This window comes from Hemiscyllium ocellatum, chromosome 16 (assembly GCF_020745735.1).
Source record: "Hemiscyllium ocellatum isolate sHemOce1 chromosome 16, sHemOce1.pat.X.cur, whole genome shotgun sequence".
Lineage (NCBI taxonomy): Eukaryota > Metazoa > Chordata > Chondrichthyes > Orectolobiformes > Hemiscylliidae > Hemiscyllium > Hemiscyllium ocellatum.
In genome coordinates this window covers 18,941,375-18,959,541 of record NC_083416.1, presented here as the reverse complement: position 1 = coordinate 18,959,541, position 18,167 = coordinate 18,941,375, and the positions used below count along the sequence as shown (strand labels likewise).

Below are 18,167 nucleotides of genomic sequence, written 5' to 3'. Positions count from 1 at the left end.
ATGTACCATGACTTCCCTGGTTACTGGATAAAAGGCAGACCCTCTTTTACAGAGTTGTCACAGTGGGTGTATGTTGAAGAGTGACTGTGTCTCACAATATACCTATCATCAAGATGGCCTCTTCATAAGGAAGTGGAGAGCTGCTCAAAGACACCTTGATTGGGACACCTTGATTCATCAAGGTCTTCTGCGCATCACTGGGGATTCTTATGAGATCACCTGGGAATATCATAATATCAACAAAAGTGGGAATTGAGATTAATAGTGGATGGTTTAACTGATTGCTGGGACTCTCGGTCTTTCTCTCTCTCTCTCTCTCTCCACCCCCCCCCCCACCACCGACAATCTCAATTCCCAATGTTGTTGGAACATTTAGTATAGTTCAAGTAGATTGAGTAGGATTCCTACATAGAATTAAAACAGGGCATCAGCCCTCCAACTATTTTATATTCATCCACTCATTTCCCAAAGACAATATCCTGAAGGAATCCACAGTTCCCGTGTTAACATTATAGTCTTCACCATCTTTACACAACTCCACTATAGCTGATGTCTATACATTTCATTAATCTGCATTCCATTTCAGCATGTCATGCTCAGAACTCAGTGATAGGATTTTAATTACCATCACATTCAAATCTGCTATGACCCAAGCAGGGCCAGCTTGCCATATGATATTAGGTTTCTTGTGGACACCAAATTTATGTGATATTAGAATAGAACACCCACAATGTGGAAACAGGCCCTTCGGCCCAACAAGTCCACACCAACCCTCCCAAGAGCAACCCACCCAGACCGCTATTATTCTACATTTAACCCAACTAATGCAGCTAACCTACACATCCCTGAATGCTGTAGGCAATTTAGCATGATCAATTCAACCTAAACTGCACATCTTTGGATTGTGGAAGACACGGGGAGAATGTGCAAACTCCACACACAGTCGCCCAAGGCTGGAATTGAACCCAGGTCCATGGCTGTGTGAAGCAACAGTGCTAACCACTTGTTTTATGTTAAATTTCCCTATGCATTATGAAGGTAATGATCAATGAGTTTTCGCAGTTTTTCACTAGGAATGGGTTACCTAGGAAGGTTTGGTCAGATTAGGGATCACATTTTATGGCAAATCGTGTTTAAGGAGGCCATGTATGTGGAAGTAAAGGAGACTGCATATCAATCCCATTCTCAAGGAGCTTCGAAAGATTCCATAAATCCTTCTTAAAAATGATTGAATGATTGCCTGGAAGGTTCTGAGGATTGGGGAAAAGGAGTCTGGGTTTTATTGTTAGAAATAATTAGATCCACTCACTTTGAGTGAACAACAGCTAGTCAACAACTGCATTGACCCAAGTCACATTGACAGAAGTTCCACAATGAAGGGTCAAAGATCAGAAGATTAATAGAGTTACGAAATCCAACTTGTATCCAATTCCCCAACAATAGTGTGTCCAGACAGGCCGCTCAAAATGATGAACTTATGAAAAAAGGGACAATAAATGAGGTGTACTGGGAGATTGAGGCATGCCTTGGCCAAAGTGACCGTGCTCAAGGACTGCTGCAGAATCCAGACTGACTGCAGCCACAGACAGGCAGGTTACAACTGACTCAGCAGCTGCAGACCATACAATATACACTTGAAATGGAATTGATCCAAATGCCATCCCCAGGACAATAGGAAACATTGAGTTGTTTACCAGACAACGGGGCACCTCACACCCTCATTTGGAAAGGGCTACCTGACCTATGTGCTCCCAACACCTCCAGGGATGGATGCCAAGGACCACTATCAACATATCAACGCTTGGTTTGGTCCAATTGATCTGGTGAATGAGCGCTGATTAATCCATTGGTGCACAACAAAGACCCTCCCAAAGGGGCACAAAGGCTTCTAAGTATCAGAATGTCCACAACCATCCTCAGGAGCAGTAACTCGAGACCAACCAGTGAGAAGAGAAAACATCCCTGGGAGCACAGGGAAAAGATTATCACCACCTGTATCAAGGTGAAGATCCCATGTGGTGGAATATGATCATCCAGAATTAAGTGAAATCTCAAGATAGTTGATTAGATTTATCGTGTAAATTGTTAGTTTGTAGTGTATTTTGTTATCATAATAAATTATATTTATTTATTTAACACAAGTAACATTAAGAGTCAACTTGCAGTTTCTTTGCTAAATAAAAGAGTTCAAACACAGAGTGTGTCAGGCGCAACAGTTGGATGCATCAATGGATTTGAGAATTTGACCTCTGTAAGCTATATTGAAGTACCCAGAAATGATTATCTACATCTGTTAACCAATTAGGCAAGAAATTAAATGAGCTGCAGGCACAGATTCAAATTGGAAATGATGATATCATAACCATTATGGAGACATAGCTGCAAGGTGGTCAGGACTGGGAACTAAACATTTCAGGTTATAAGGTTAACAGGAGGGATACAGAAAACAGCAGAGGGAGTAACATTACTGATTGGAAACAGAATCATTGAGCATCATAGAGAGGTATAGCACAGAAAAAAGACCCTTCAGTCCAACTCGTCCATGCTGACCAGATATTCGACATTAATCCAGTCCCATTTGCCAACATTTGGCCCATGTCTCTCTAAACCCTTCCTGTTCATTTCCCCATCCAGATGCCTTTTAAATAACGTAATTGTACCAGCCTCCACCACCTCCTCTGGCGGCTCATTCCAGAGAGGCACCACTGTCTGTTTGAAAATGCTGACCCTTAAAGTCCCTTTGAAATCTTTCCTCTCTCACCTGAAACTTATGCTGTCTCATTCTGCGCTTCCCTATGCTGGGGAATAGGCCTTGACTATTCATCCTATCCACCCCCCCTCATGATTTTATAGACGTTTATAAGGTCACCTCTGATCCTCTGATGCTCCAAGGAAAACAGTACCAGTCTATTCGGCCTGTCTCTGTAGCTCAAACCCTCTAAACCTGGCAACATCCTTGTAAGTCTTTTCTGAACTCTTTCAAGTATAACAACATCTTTTAGCAGAGAGACAGAATTGAATACAATATTCAAAAAGTGGCCTCACCAATGTCCTGCACAGCTGCAACATGACCTCCCAACTCCTACACTTGATGCACTGATCAATAAAAGCTTCTATGGAGTGTGAGGATGTAATAAGGGGAAAACACTCGGGTGAGACCTTATGAGTGGAACTGAGGAACTGTAATGGGATGAGGCAGAGACTGCCTACAGTAAACTAGGAAGCTTTGCTAATAGGTAAAACAATGAGGAACAGCGGAGGGTGTTCAAAGAAACATTGAATGCTATTGACAAGAAGTCTGTACCCATATGCAGCGCATAAAAAAACAGACAAGGGCATCTAAGGGACAGCAGAAAATTAAAGGCAAGGGCTTTCAAAAATGCAAAGAACATCACAGAGCCCACAGAATGGGATGACGAAGGGCCACAAAGTAGCTTAGAAGAGTGGCTGAAAAGGATTATGGCAGGAAACTTACAAAGAGGCATAAAAGATAGGAATAATGTGATCAAGGATAGTCGGCATGGTTTTGTGAAAGGCAGGTCGTGCCTCACAAACCTTATTGAATTTTTTGAGAAGGTGACTAAGGAGGTGGACGAGGGTAATGCGGTAGATGTGATGTATATGGATTTTAGTAAGGCGTTTGATAAGGTTCCCCATGGTAGGCTACTGCAAAAAATACGGAGTTATGGCATTGAGGGTGAGTTGGAGGTTTGGATTAGGAATTGGCTGGCTGGAAGAAGACAGAGGGTAGTAGTTGATGGTAAAGGTTCATCTTGGAGTGCAGGTATCAGCGGAGTTCCACAAGGATCTGTTTTGGGACCATTGCTGTTTGTCATTTTTATAAATGACCTGGAGGAGGGGTGAGAAGGTTGGGTGAGCAAGTTTGCGGATGATACAAAAGTCGGTGGAGTTGTTGACAGTGAGGAAGGATGTGGCAGGTTACAGCGGGATATAGATAAGCTGCAGAGCTGGGCAGAAAGGTGGCAAATGGAGTTCAAAGTAGCTAAGTGTGAAGTGATTCACTTTGGTAAGAGTAACAAGAAGACGGAGTACTGGGCTAATGGTCGGGTACTTGATAGTGTGGATGAGCAGAGGGATCTTGGTGTCCATGTACACAGATCTCTGAAAGTTGCCACCCAGGTAAATAGTGCAGCGAAGAAGGCATATGGCGTACTGGCTTTTATTGGTAGAGGAATTGAGTTCCGGAGTCCTGAGGTCATGTTGCAGTTGTATAAGGCTCTGGTGCAGCCACATCTGGAGTATTATGTGCAGTTTTGGTCGCCATACTATAGGAAGGATGTGGAGGCACTGGAACGGGTGCAAAGGAGGTTTACCAGGATGTTGCCTGGTATGGTAGGAAGATCATATGAGGAAAGGCTGAGACACTTGGGGCTGTTTTCATTGGAGAAAAGAAGGTTTAGGGGTGACATGATAGAGGTGTACAAGATGATTAGGGATTTAGATAGGGTTGGCCATGAGAACTTTTTCCACGTATGGAGTCAGATATTACGAGGGGGCATAGCTTTAAATTAAGGGGTGGTAGGTATAGGATTGATGTTAGGGGTAGATTCTTTACTCAGCGAGTTGTGAGTTCATGGAATGCCCTGCCAGTAACAGTGGTGGACTCTCCCTCTTTATGGACATTGAAACTGGCATATGGAGGAAAGTAGGCTATTGTAGGTTAGGTGGGCTTGGATTGGCGCAACATCGAGGGCAGAAGGACCTGTACTGAGCTGTATTTTTCTATGTTCTATGTTCTAAGACATTGAGAAGAGATTTTATTGTTATATAAAGGGCAAGCCGGCTGTTTAAGAGTACTATTGGCCACTCGATGCTAGCAGTGAAATTATTCTCAATGATCATGGGGAAATGGTAGACATGCTGAATGATTACTTTGCTTCAGCAATCACAGCAGAAAAGAAATAACTTGCCAAGAAGTCCCAAAGAATTTAACAGAGGATCAAGGATAGGGTCTAGGTAAAATTAGCTAAAGGAAATCATCAGTAAGGGGGAAAATAATGGAACTGAAGTATGAGAAAACTATACAAGACCCCATCCACGGGTGTTAAAGGAGGAAGGAGAGCACATTGACAATGCCCTTGTCATAATATTTCAGATTTCCCTGGATTCAGAAATTGTACATCTTGACTAGAAATTTGCTCATGGCATTCTGCTTTTTTGGAAAGGTATCGGAAGGAAATCAGGGCATGACAGGCCAGTCAGGCTGATATCTAAGGTGAGGAAATTGTCAGAGTCAAGGATAAGGTAATGATCATCTTGAAAATTTTCAGTTAATCAGGGAGCGTTAGCGTGAATTCATGAAGAATATATCATGCATGACAAATCTCGTAGAGTTATTTGAAGTGGTGATAAAGATTGTGGAGAGAAGTAGTTCAAAGGATGCTGTTTATATTGACTTCCAGAAGGCTTTTGATAAAGTCCCCACCACAGACTGGTAGCAGAATTGAGAGCACGTTACTGACATGGATAGAAAATTGGCTGAGTGGCAGGAAACAGAGTTGAAATTACTGATAAATACTCAAATTAGAACATAGAAAAGTACAGCAGAGAACAGGCCCTTCAGCCCATGATGTTGTGCCATGGATTATTCCTAACCTAAGATAAAATAACCAAACCTACACACCCCTCAATTCACTGTTGTCCATGTGCATGTCCAGCAGTCACTTAACTGTCCCTAATGGTTCTGCTTCCACCATCAACACCACTGGCAATGCAATGGGCAGCACGGTGGCTCAGTGGTTAGCACTGATGCCTCAGAGCGCCAGAGATCAGGGTTCAATTTCCACCTCGGTCAACTGTCTGTGTAGAGTTTGCACATTCTCCCTGTGTCTGCGTGGGTTTCCTCCCATAGTCCAAAGATGTGCAGGTTAGGTGAATTGGCTGTGCTAAATTGCCTGTAATCCTCTAAAACTGTGCTAGATCCTTGCTTCCTCCATCATACGTAAGCTGCCTCCTTCCTTTTGAAGAGAAGCTCCTCTGTTCTCGTCATCCAAGGTTCCTTAATTTTACCCCTTCTTGCCTGTCTCAGAGGAACAAATTTATGCATCACGCACAACAACTGTTCCTTAAACAGTTTCCACATGTTTGCTGTGCCCTTTCTGTGGAACAATTGCTCCCAATCCATACTTCCCAACGTCTGTCTGATAGCGTCATAATTTCCTTTTCCTCAATTAAATATCTTCCATTGGTAACTGCTCCTTTCCCTCTCCAAGGCTATGGTAAATGTGAGGCAGTTGTGGTCACTGTCACCAAAGCATTCTCTACCGCAAAATCTGACACTTGTCGTGGTTCATTGTCAAGCACCAAACCAAAATGGCCTCTCCTTTGTCAGCCTGTCTACATGCTGAGTAAGAAAACCCTTCTGAACATGCTGACAAAAACGGCTCCATCGAAACCATCTGCATTAAGGAGGTTCCAATCAAAATTGGAAAAGTTGAAGTCACCCATACAACAACCTTGCTACATCTGCATTATTCCAAAACCTGCCTGCTTATCAGTTGTCCAATCTCTCTACTGCTATTTGGGGGTTTTCTACAGAGCACCTATGGGATGGCTGCTCCCTTGCTGTTCCTAACCTCCACCCACACTGACTCAATAGACAAACCTTCCTCAACAACCTTCATTTCTGTTGTTGTGATGCCCTCTCTGATTAGCAATGCTACATCCCCTCCTCTTTTTCCACCCTCCCTGTTCTTTTTAAATGTTCTAAGCCCTGGAACATCTAGTAACCATTCTTGCCCCTGTGAAACCTACGTCTCCATTTTGGCCACAACAATATTGTCCCAAGTACTGATCCATGCTCTAAGTAAATTGGCAGGGTGTGAGTAGCGGTGTCACGTAGGGACAGGCCTCAATTATTCACAATGTTAATTATTGACAGCAGCCCAATGTTTGGGCGGGATGGTGGCTCAGGTGGTTAACACTGCTGCCTCACAGCACAAGGGAAGATGGGGTCAATTCCACTTTCAGGCAAATGTCTGTGTGGAGTTTGCAGATTCTCCCTGCATCTCCGTGGGTTTCTTCTGAGTGCTCTGGTTTCTTCCCATGGTCCAAAGATGTGCAGGTTCGGGTGGATTGGCCATACTAAATTGTCCAGGCTAGATGGATTAGGCATGGGAAATGCAGGGTTACAGGGATGGTGGTGGGGTCTTTGTGGGATGCTCTTTGGAGTATGGACCAAATAGCCTGTTTCCACACCATAGGGATTCTATGGCCTGGGTAATGGCATTAAAAGTGAAATATCCAAATTTGCTGATGACACAAACTTGGGCAATATCGTAGACAGTGTTGATGACAGCATCAAACTACAACAAGATATTAATTGGGTGAATGGATTTTAATATATTCAAGGGTGAGGTTATCCATTTCAGACTGTAAGAAGATAGATCAGGGTTTTAGTTTAGAAAGCATAAAGTTAAGTCCAATGGATGTCCAACAAGATTTGTGGTTTCAGGTTCAGAGCTCTTTAAAAGGCCAGGGAAAGTTGGAGAAAATAGTCAAAAAGGCTAGCAGACTTCAGGCTGTCATACCTAAAGGGCTGGTATACAAAAACGCAGACATCATGCTGCAGTTATACATAACTCAGGTTAGAACTACAGACCTGGGTGCACCTCGGAAAAGATACTTCGGCCCTGGAGGGAGTTTGATGCAGATTTACAATGATGATACCTGGACTTCAAACAAGGTAAGAAAGCAGACACATGGAATTAGGCTACAGATCAGCCATGAACATATTGAATTGTGGATCAAAGGTGATTTGCTGAATGCCCCCCTCCTGTTCTTCTGCCCTTAAACCTTGATGTTTGTAATTCTGCATGAGACCCCAAACAATATAATGATCCTGGAAAAGACCAGAATTTAGGTCGTGATCTGTTTGAGGACTAATAACATTTTGTTTTTGTAAAGTCAAACTTAACAGAATTAACATAACATAAATTTGGTCTTGACAGGAATCATAACAATATTTGATTCAATTATGATCCCATCAAATGATGTTAAAATTCTGTCAAGGGGTACTGAGTATCATAATCTGTAGAGGAAATCAGATTATTGAGGTGTAAAACAGCATCTGTAATGGGGTTAAGTGGAGATTATTACAGGTCTTGAGGACTGTGTACAATGGATAGTATACTCAAGTACAGTTTGTTCTGTTATAACATGATAGTCCCGTTCTCATGCAACCCTATATTATAAGAAAATCGTGTAATAGCAATATCATTTAAACTAATGAGCCAGAATCACGTTATAATCAATACACCTGCGGTTACGTTAGGGCCCGGGTGTCCTTGGAGAAGGAGCGTGCAGTGTTCACCAACACCCTGGAGTTGTTCAGGGAGAGGTGGGCGCCACAGGGAGTGGAGTGCATCATTTCCCCCTCCAACTCTATTTTGATTTAGTCCCTGCCCTCCCCTTCACTGTTTGATCACACAGCATTGTCCTTTTTTGATGTGAAGGACACTGCTTGTCACTGGCCACTTGGGTGTTTTCCTATTTTTCCTGGTGGTGGATATTGAATAAAGATTTGTACACTTTGTGTCTTTCACAGTGTCTCACACCTGCACACACACACCATGGGTGCTGGGGAAAAAAAAAAGCACTACCGCAGTTAGGCGGTAGTGCGGGGGTTAAAGAAAAAAAAGAGTGAGTGTCGGCACTGCGTGTCACTGGCCACTCGGGTGTTTTCCTACCTTCCTGGTGGAAATAAAAGGGGAGTGTCGGAAGGACTGATCCTCTGGTATCTGACTCTGAATAACAACCTGCCAACCACCCCCCTCCTTCTAAAAAAAAACAAAAATAAATAATCAATACACGCTTTAGAAGTCAGTGTCCCCAATTCACCAATTGTGTCATAGTGAATTTGCATTGATGAAACCCGTGTTATAGCAGAATGGCCTGTATATAGATTAATATGTTAATACAGGGACTGTGAACGGTCAGGAAGTGTCCCCTTTGCAGTTTGGGTGTCATCATTTGTAGCTTCCTCCATTACCACAGCAGCCACATTTCTTTACTGCGCAAGACTTTAGTTAGACCACATTCGGAGTATTGTGTGCAGTTCTGGTTGCCTCACTGTAAGAAGAATGTGGAGGCTTTGGTGAGGGTGCACAAACATTTATCAGTTCGAAGGGTCACTGGATCTGAAATGTTAACTGTACTTACTCGCCACAGATGCTGCCAGACCTGCTGAGTTTCTCCAACAATTTCTATTTTTGGTTAAGTTTATGGGGAAGTTACCTGGATTGGACAGCATTAGCTATAAGGAGAACTTCGACGAATATGGATTATTTTCACTAGAGTATCAGAGGCTGAGGAGTGACCAAATAGAAGTAAATAAAATAAAGAGAGGCATGGATAGGTTGGATAGTTGGAGTCTTTTTGCAAGGGTGACTGCAATGTGCTGTGAGGGGAGGTGGTAGAAGCTGAAATGATAACAACATCTAAGAGACATTTAAGCAGACACATGAACAAGCAGGGAATAGAGGGATTCAGGCTGTATGCAGGTAGATGGGATTGGTTTGGAATGGCATCATAGTTGGCACAGACATTGTTGGCCAAAGGACCTGTTCCTGCGAAGTATCGTTCTATGTTTATGGTAGGCCAACATACCCTGTCTTCACACAGAGCTAACAGGTTAACAGAACATTGGCACAAGGAACAGAAAGGAGGAGGCTAGTATGTAGGAAAAATGGTTGAAAGGCAGGAAACAATAAGACATAGTGAATTACTATTTTTCAGCCTGGAAAATGTTAGACAGTACTGTTTCACAACGGTCAGTGCTAGGACCATGGTACATAGAGTCATAGAGACATATAGCACAGAAACAGACCCATTCAACTTGTCCGTGCTGACCAGATATCCCAACCTAATCTAGTCCCATTTGCCAGCATTTGGCCCATATCCTCTAAACCCTTCTTATTCATGTTCCCACCCGGATGCTTTTTAAATGCAATTGTACCAGCCTCCACCACTTCCTCTGGCAGCTCAATCCACACATGTAACACCCTCTGCGTGAAAAGGTTGCCCCCTTAGATCTCTTTTATATCTTTCCCCTCTCACCCTAAACCTAAGTCTTTCCCACCCCAGGGAAAAGACTTTCTCTATTTAGGCGAAATTTAGGACTGCAGACACTGAAGATTAGAGTCAAGATTAGAGTGCTGCTGGAAAAGCACAGCAGGTGAGGCAGAATCCGAGGAGCAGGAAAATCAACATTTCGGGCAGGATTCCTGATGAAGGGCTCCTGAAAGAAACATCGATTTTCCTGCTCCTCAGATGCTGCCTAACTTGCTGTGCTTTTCCAGCACCACTCTCATCTTGACCTTGTCTATTTACCCTATCCATGCCCCTCTATAAGATCACCCCTCAGCCTCTGACGCTCCAGGGAAAACAGCCCCAGCCTACTTAGCCTCTCCCTACAGCTCAAATCCTCCAATCCTGGCAATATCATTGAAAATCTTTTCTGAACCCTTTCAAGTTTCACAACATCCTTCCCAAAACAGTGAGACCAAAATTGCACATAATATTCCAAAAGTGGCCGAACCAACATCCTGTACAGCTGCAACATAATCTCCCAACTCCTGTACTCAATACTCTGACCAATATAGGAGAGCATACCAAATGCCTTCTTCACTATTCTATCTACCTGCGACTCCACTTTCAAGGAACTATGAACCTGCACTCTTTGTTCAGCAACACTCCCCAGGACCTTACCATTAACTGTATAAGTCTTGCCCTGATTTGTTTTTCCAAAATGCAGCACCTCACATTTATCTAAATTAAACTCCATCTGCCAGTCCTCAGCCCATTGGGCCATCTGATCAAGATCCTGTTTAATCTGAGGTAGCCTTCTTCACTGTCCACAACGCCTCCAATTTTAATGTCATCTGCAAATTTACTAACTATACCTCTTATGCTCACATCCAAATCATTTATATAAATGATGAAAAGAATTGAACCCAGCATTGATCCTCATGGCACTCCACTGGTCACAGGCTTCCAGTCTGAAAGACAGCCCTCCACCACTACTTTCTGTCTTCATCCCTTGAGCCAGTTCCAAATGGGTAGTTCTCCTTGTATTCCGCGTGATCTAACCTTGTTAACCAGTCTCCCACAAGGAACCTAGCCGAACGCCTTACTGATGTCCATATAGATCACGTCCACCACTCTGCCTTCACCAAACCTCTTTGTTACTTCTTCAAAGTACTCAATCAAGTTTGTGAGACATGATTTCCCACACACAAAGCCTGCTGACTATCCCTAATCAGTCCTCGCCTTTCCAAATACATGTAAATCCTGTCCCTCAGGATTCCCTCCAATAACTTGTCCACCATTGATGTCAGACTCACTGGTCTATAGCTCCCTGGTTTTCCTTACCACCTTTCTTAAATAGTGGCACCACGTTAGCTGACCTTCAGTCTTCCAGCACTTCACCTATGTTATCGGTGATGCAAATATCTCAGCAAAGGGCTGAGCAATCACTTCTCTAGCTTCCCACAGAGTTCTAGGGTACACCTGATCAGGTCTTGGGGATTTGTCCACCTTTATGTACTTTAAGATGTCCAGCACTTCCTCCTCTGTAATATGAACATTTTTCAAGCTGTCGCTATTCATTTCCCCATATCCTCTATCTTCCATGTCCTTCTCCACAGTAAACACTAATGCAAAATATTTGTTTAGTATCTCCCACATCTCCTGCGATTTCACACATAGGCTTCATTGTTAATCTTTGATGGGCCTATTCTCTCCCCAGTTATCCTTTTTCCTTAATGCATTGAGAGAATTCTTTTGGATTATCCTTAACCCTATTTGCCAAAGCAATCTATGTCCCCTTTTTGCCCTTCTGATTTCCCTCTTAAATATAATCCTAATGCCTTAATACCTTTGTAAGGATTCACTTGATCTCTCCTGTCCACGCCTGACATATGCTTCCTTCTTTTTCTTAACCAAAACTTCAATTTCTGTAGTCATCCAGCATTCCCTACACATACCAGCCTTGCCTTTCACCCTAAAAGGAACATACCATCTGGGAGTGTCATGGACAGATATGGTCAATATGGACTGATTCAGTCAGCTGTTTGTGATAACTGACAGAACCCAGCTTCCAGCTGGCTGGTTATGATAGAGATGGATAAATACAGACCGCAGCAAGAATCACTCTGATCATCACACTCATAACACTTTATTTCAAAGTATACATGAACAATATTACAATTGACACAGTCTTCAGTAAGAACAAGAAATAATGACTGAGCCTGGGTTTATTGGACTGGCGTGAGAAGGGTGAGAGAGGGTGGTGGTGTAGATTGATGTGAGCTTCTGACACCAGGGCACCTTGCAGACTTCAGAGAAACATATAGACCAATGTCAGGTGTGAGTTCGGAGTGGTTAAACAGATTCATTCGGGATGAGACTGGTTAAACAGGTTTAATGATGAGGTGAGGTCATCCAGTCTAGATCTGGACTCCTTTCAGAAGATTAACAGATGATGTAGTGTTGATCATCTACCTCCCAGACCTCTCCAACATCCATTAAAATTCCCAACCAAATTTGACTTTTCCACAGGTAGAGATGCATCCATGCCACAGTATTGAAATGCTCTTGGCTTTAATGGGATGTGGGTGTCAATGGTAAAGCAGCATTTAGTGCCCATTGATAATTTTTTAATTGTGAGTGAGTAGGTTATTATCAAAAGTCTAGATCCATGCACAACCCTGTGGCAATGGATTGGCTCTGGCGCACAGGAGACTTATGATGGTGTCACTATCAACTCCATCAATTATCTAACCATCTCGATAACAATGTTCCTTCAACATCTACATTAATAGCAATTCCAAGCTTAGTCAATTAAACTACTCCTGATCATTTCACCCTTCACAAAACCTTGTTGTCTGAAGATTTCCTGGGTGTCTGGTGAAAACTGTGCACAAAGACATTTACGATAACATTGCTGGTTGTGAAATCTCTGTGGATCAACTCTGTGTAGCACTCAGTTCATTTCTCAAGTCTTGCTCCACTGATACTGATTCCAAATACTTGTAATATGTGCTTGCATCTTAGACTTAGACTGTCTCTCACAAACTGGAAACAATCTGTGTTTAAAAGTCGGTCTGTGTGACACAGACTGCAGTGTGTGTCTGCATTAAGTCTGACTGTGTGTCTACATTGCAGTGTGACTGTGTGTCACAGACTACAGTGTGCGCCTGTGTTACTGGACTATCTAGTCGCAGATTGGAATAAATGTCTGTATTATTGGGTGACTATCAGTCACATGGAGAAAGTGAGGTTCCTGACGAAGGGCTTATGCCTGAAACATCGATTCTCCTGCTCCTTGGATGCCGCCTGACCTGCTGCGTTTTTCCAGCAACATATTTTTCAGACTATCTGTCACAGACTGGCATGAATGTCCGTGTCACAGGGTTGACTATCTGTCACAGACTGCAATGATTGTCTGTGTTCCTGGGTGACTATCTGTCACGGACTGCAATGAATGTCTGTGTTCCTGGGTGACTATCTGTCACAGACTGGAATGAATGTCTGTGTTACTGGATGACTGTGTTACTGGGTGACCGTGTGTCACAGACTGCAGTGTGTGCCTGTGTTACTGGGTGACCGTGTGTCACAGACTACAGTGTATGTCTGTGTTACTGGGTGACCGCATGTCACACACTGCAGTGTGTGCCTGTGTTACTGGGTGACCGTGTGTCACAGACTGCAGTGTGTGCCTGTGTTATTGGGTGACCGCGTGTCACAGACTGCAGTGTGTGCCTGTGTTACTGGGTGACCGCGTGTCACAGACTGCAGTATGTGCCTGTGTTACTGGGTGACCGCGTGTCACAGACTGCAGTGTGTGCCTGTGTTACTGGGTGACCACGTGTCTGTATAGTGTGTGTCGTGTTACAGTGTGACTGTGTTCCACAGACTGCAGTGTGTGTCGTGTTACAGTGTGACTATGTGCCACAGGCTGGAATATTTCTGTGTTGCCATGGTATTTAGCACCTGTTCATGGCAGCAACTACAGCTGCCCCCCTCCCTGAGCCATCTTTTGAATGTCGGAAAGTCACTTGACACTGTGGAGCCAAATCCTTCACTGTGTCCTCAAGAATCCTGGAAAAACTGTTGAGAGAAACCAAAGTCAGAGCAGCAATCAGTGAATGTTTACAGTAAAGAATTAGACCATTCTGCCCCTCATACCTATGTTATGTCTCTGCAGGAATTTACCACTTTAGTTCATTCTCCTGTCTTCTCCCTTTAATTCTGCACATTCTTTCTTTTCCGAGAAATCTGTTTCCCTTTCGATTGCTTCAAATGAACCTGCCTCCACCACACACCCTCAGACAGTGCATTCCAGAAACTAATCATCGAGTGAGCCTTGTTCATTCCTGGATGTCATTTGGTAAACCTCTTCTGCATTCTTTTCAAAGTGTTCACATCCTTCCTCTCCTGTGCTGTGTAAAACTATACATGATTTTCGGGTCGAAGAAAGGTGAGGACTGCAGATGCTGGAAACCAGATTTTAGATCAGAGTGGTGCTGGAAAAGCACAGCAGGTCAGGCAGCATCTGAGGAGCAGGAGAATCGATCTTTCTGGCATAAGCCCTTCATCAGGAATCAGGAATCAAGATTCCTGATGAAGGGCTTATGCCTGAAACATCAATTTTCCTGCTCCTTGGATGCTGCATGACCTGCTGTTCTTTTCCAGCGCTGCACTTTTGACTATACACAATAGTCCAATGATATCTAACCACTGATTTATAACAGGTCAGCATCACCACTTTGCTCTTCTATTCTGTGCATGCCTTAGTGCAGCTTAGGATACTATTTGTTTTATTAACTACTTTCTCCACTTATTTGGTCATGTTTAGTTACATATATAGCCAGATATCTCTCCATGCCTTTTTGTGTCACACCCTTTGTTTTGTACTGTCCCTCCATGTTAGTCATAGAGTCCTACAGCATGGAGATATGCCCTTTGGCCCAAAATGTCCATCCATGCTAGCCCCATTTCCTGCACTTGGCCCATATCCTTCTAATCCTTTCCTATCCACCTACGTTCCAAATGCCTTTTAAACGTTGTTAATGTACCTGCCTCATCCACTTCTGCAAGCAGCTCATTCCATATGCCTGCCATCTTCTGTGTAAAAATGTTGCCCCTCAGGTCCCCTTTTATTCTTTCCCCTCTGACCTTAAACTGATGGCCTCCAGTCATTGATTTCCCAACCCTGGGAAAAAGACTGAGTGCGTTCACCCTCTCCATGGCTCACATTATCTTTCACATTTCTATAAGATTTCCACCTCATTCTCCTACGATCTAAAGAAAAAAAGTTCTATCTTGTCCAACCTCTCTCTATAACTCAGACCTTTGAGTGCTGACACCATGCTTGTAAATTTCTTCTGCACTCTTTCCAGCTTAGCAACATCTTTCCTATAGCAAGGTGACCAAAACTGAACATAATACTCCAAGTGCAGCGTCACCGATGTGCTGTACAACTGCACCATAATTTCCCAACTTCTGTACTCAATGCCCTGACTGATGAAGGCCAGTGTGTTAAAAGCGTTCTTCACTGGCCTGTCTACATGTGATTCCAATTTCAGAGAACTGTGAACTTGAACTCCAATGTCCCTCTGTTCCACTTCACTCCCTAAGGCCCTACCATTCACTATGAAACTCCTACCTTGATTTGATTTTCCAAAATGCAACACCTCACACTTATCTATATTAAACTCCATTTTCTATTTCTCAGCCCATGTCCCCAGCTGACCAAGGTCCTGCTGCAGTTTCTGATAATCTTCCTCACTGTCCACTATTTTAGTGTCATCAGCTAACTTTCTAATCATGCCTTGTACATTCTCATCCAAATCGCTGATATAGGTAACAAACAGTAATGAGTCCAGCACCGACCCCTGAGGCACGCTATTAGTCATAGGCCTCCAGTCTGACAAGTATCCTTCCACTATTACCCTCTGCTCTGACCATCAAGTTAATTTTGTACCCAATTTGCCAGCTCCCCCTGGATTCCATGTGAGCTAACCTCCCAGAGCAGCCTAACATGTGGAACATTATCAAATGTCTTTCCAAAATCCTTATAGACTATGTCTACCGCCCTGCCTTTGTCAACCTTCCTGGCCACTTCATCAAAGAACTCTATCAAATTTGAGAGGCATGATTTCCAAGCACAAGGCCATGCTGACTATTCCTAAGCAAACTTTGCCTTTCCAAATGTATGTATATCTCATCTCTCAAAGCTTCTCAAGTAACTTGCCTACCACAGATGTTAGGATGACAGGGCTATTTTTCCCAGGCTTTTTTTTGCAGTCCTTCTTTGTTCTTTCAACAAAATAAATCATGTCATATTCCTCTGCATTGAACCTCCTCTTGCCTACCCACTTCACCAATTTGTCAATGTCCTTTTCAAGTTCTACACTTTCTTCCTCATAGATTTCTACAATTTGCATATCTTAATACTATACTCCAAGGTAGAGATCATTTCTATACATAAGGAAGAGCTTAGGTGCTAATACTGGGAAACCCCTCTACAAACCTTCATGTAACTGCTGCCTTTGTCCTTCTAGATGGTAATGGTCACAGGTTTGGAAGTTGTTATGTGAGGAGCATTGGTGAATTTCTGCAGTGCATCTTGACAATGGTACAAACTGCTGCTACAGAGCATCAGTGGAGGACGGAGGGAATGTTTGTGGATGTTGTGCCAACGAAGCATTTGCTTTGCCCTGGATGATGTCAAACTTCTTGAATGTTGTTAGGGCTACAAGCAGGGAAGTGGGGAATATTCAATTAGATTCTGTTTTGTACTGGTTGTTGTGGTTGTGTTCGCCGAGCTGGGAATTTGTGTTGCAGATGTTTTGTCCCCTGTCTAGGTGACATCCTCAGTGCTTGGGAGCCTCCTGTGAAGTGCTTCTGTGATGTTTCCTCCGGCATTTATAGTGATTTGTATCACTATAGCTGGAACTGACAACCGGAAGCGGCAGATACAAATCACTATAAATGCCGGAGAAAACATCACTGAAGCGCTTCACAGGAGGCTCCCAAGCACTGAGGATGTCACCTAGACAGGGGACGAAAATTCCCAGCTCGGCGAACACAACCACAACAACAAGCATCCGAGCTACAAATCTTCTCCCAAACTTTGTACTGGTAGATGGTAAACAGACTTTTACCCACTTGACACCTGTAATATGTACACATTCTTGCCTTCATCTTAAATCTCTACGTACCTTTTCATCCAGGGAGTTCTGGATTTGTTGACCCTGTCTTTCCCCTTTGTGGGAATATTTCTTGACTGAATCTGAACTCTTTATATGATTTGGAAGTTTACCTTCATTGTTTATATAGTTCTCCCTCTATATTGTATTTTTCAATCACTTTTTGTTGCCTTTTAAAACTTTCCCAATTCTCTGGTTTAACATTAACCTTTACCACATTATATGTTTTCTATCTTTCAAAAGGTCTTCAAATACTGTTGGAGCTCATAACAACCTTTCAAACTCCAACCACCATCTGGAGAATTGGAAGTATTATTCTTGTCCCTCTAATCCTCTACAGTTACTTTAAATCTCTACTCTTCGGTTAATGTCCTCCTTGCTAAAGGACGTATTTGCTAAAAGATCAATTAACGCTCCCGTCAGCCTCCTATTAAAGAAAGCAACCCTGGTTTACATACCAATTTTATCCATTGAGGTTAAGCACATTCGGGTGGAAGCCATAGCTGTTAACTTTAACACATATAAAGTGAGAATGCCCTTTAAGGGGCTGTAAGTTTTTAAATTGACTTAGGGGGTTTCAAAACAGTATAAAGCAACTAATCCACTGTACAGGGTTGTCACAAAGGATGATCTCACATCTGGAATGGAATGAGTTGATGAGTGAGTGGAGTGAGTGAGTGAATAGATCAGAGTGGTGCTGGAAAAGCACAGCAGGTCAGGCAGCATCCGAGGAGCAGGAAATTGGATGTTTCTGGCAAAAGCCCTTCACCAGGAATGGAGGCAGGGAGCCTTCAGGGTGGAGAGATAAATTGGAGGGGGGGGGGGGGGGGGGGGGGGAAACGGGGGGGCTGGGGAAAAGGTAGCAAAGACTACAATAGGTGAATGGGGGTGGGGATGGAGGTGATAGTTCAGAGAGGAGGGTGGGGGAAGGTA

At 43.3% G+C, this 18,167-nt stretch overlaps 1 protein-coding gene across 1 annotated transcript in view; it reads right to left on the bottom strand.

The window, feature by feature from the left end:
• Window positions 1-14,006: 14,006 nt before the first annotated feature.
• LOC132823548 (hexokinase-1-like) overlaps window positions 14,007-18,167 on the bottom strand; it is a 28,693-nt gene continuing 24,532 nt past the window's right edge. The window contains exon 9 of the mRNA XM_060837492.1: window positions 14,007-14,130. Within this exon, the coding sequence (XP_060693475.1) occupies window positions 14,007-14,130 (124 nt within the window). The remainder of the gene's footprint in view (window positions 14,131-18,167) is intronic.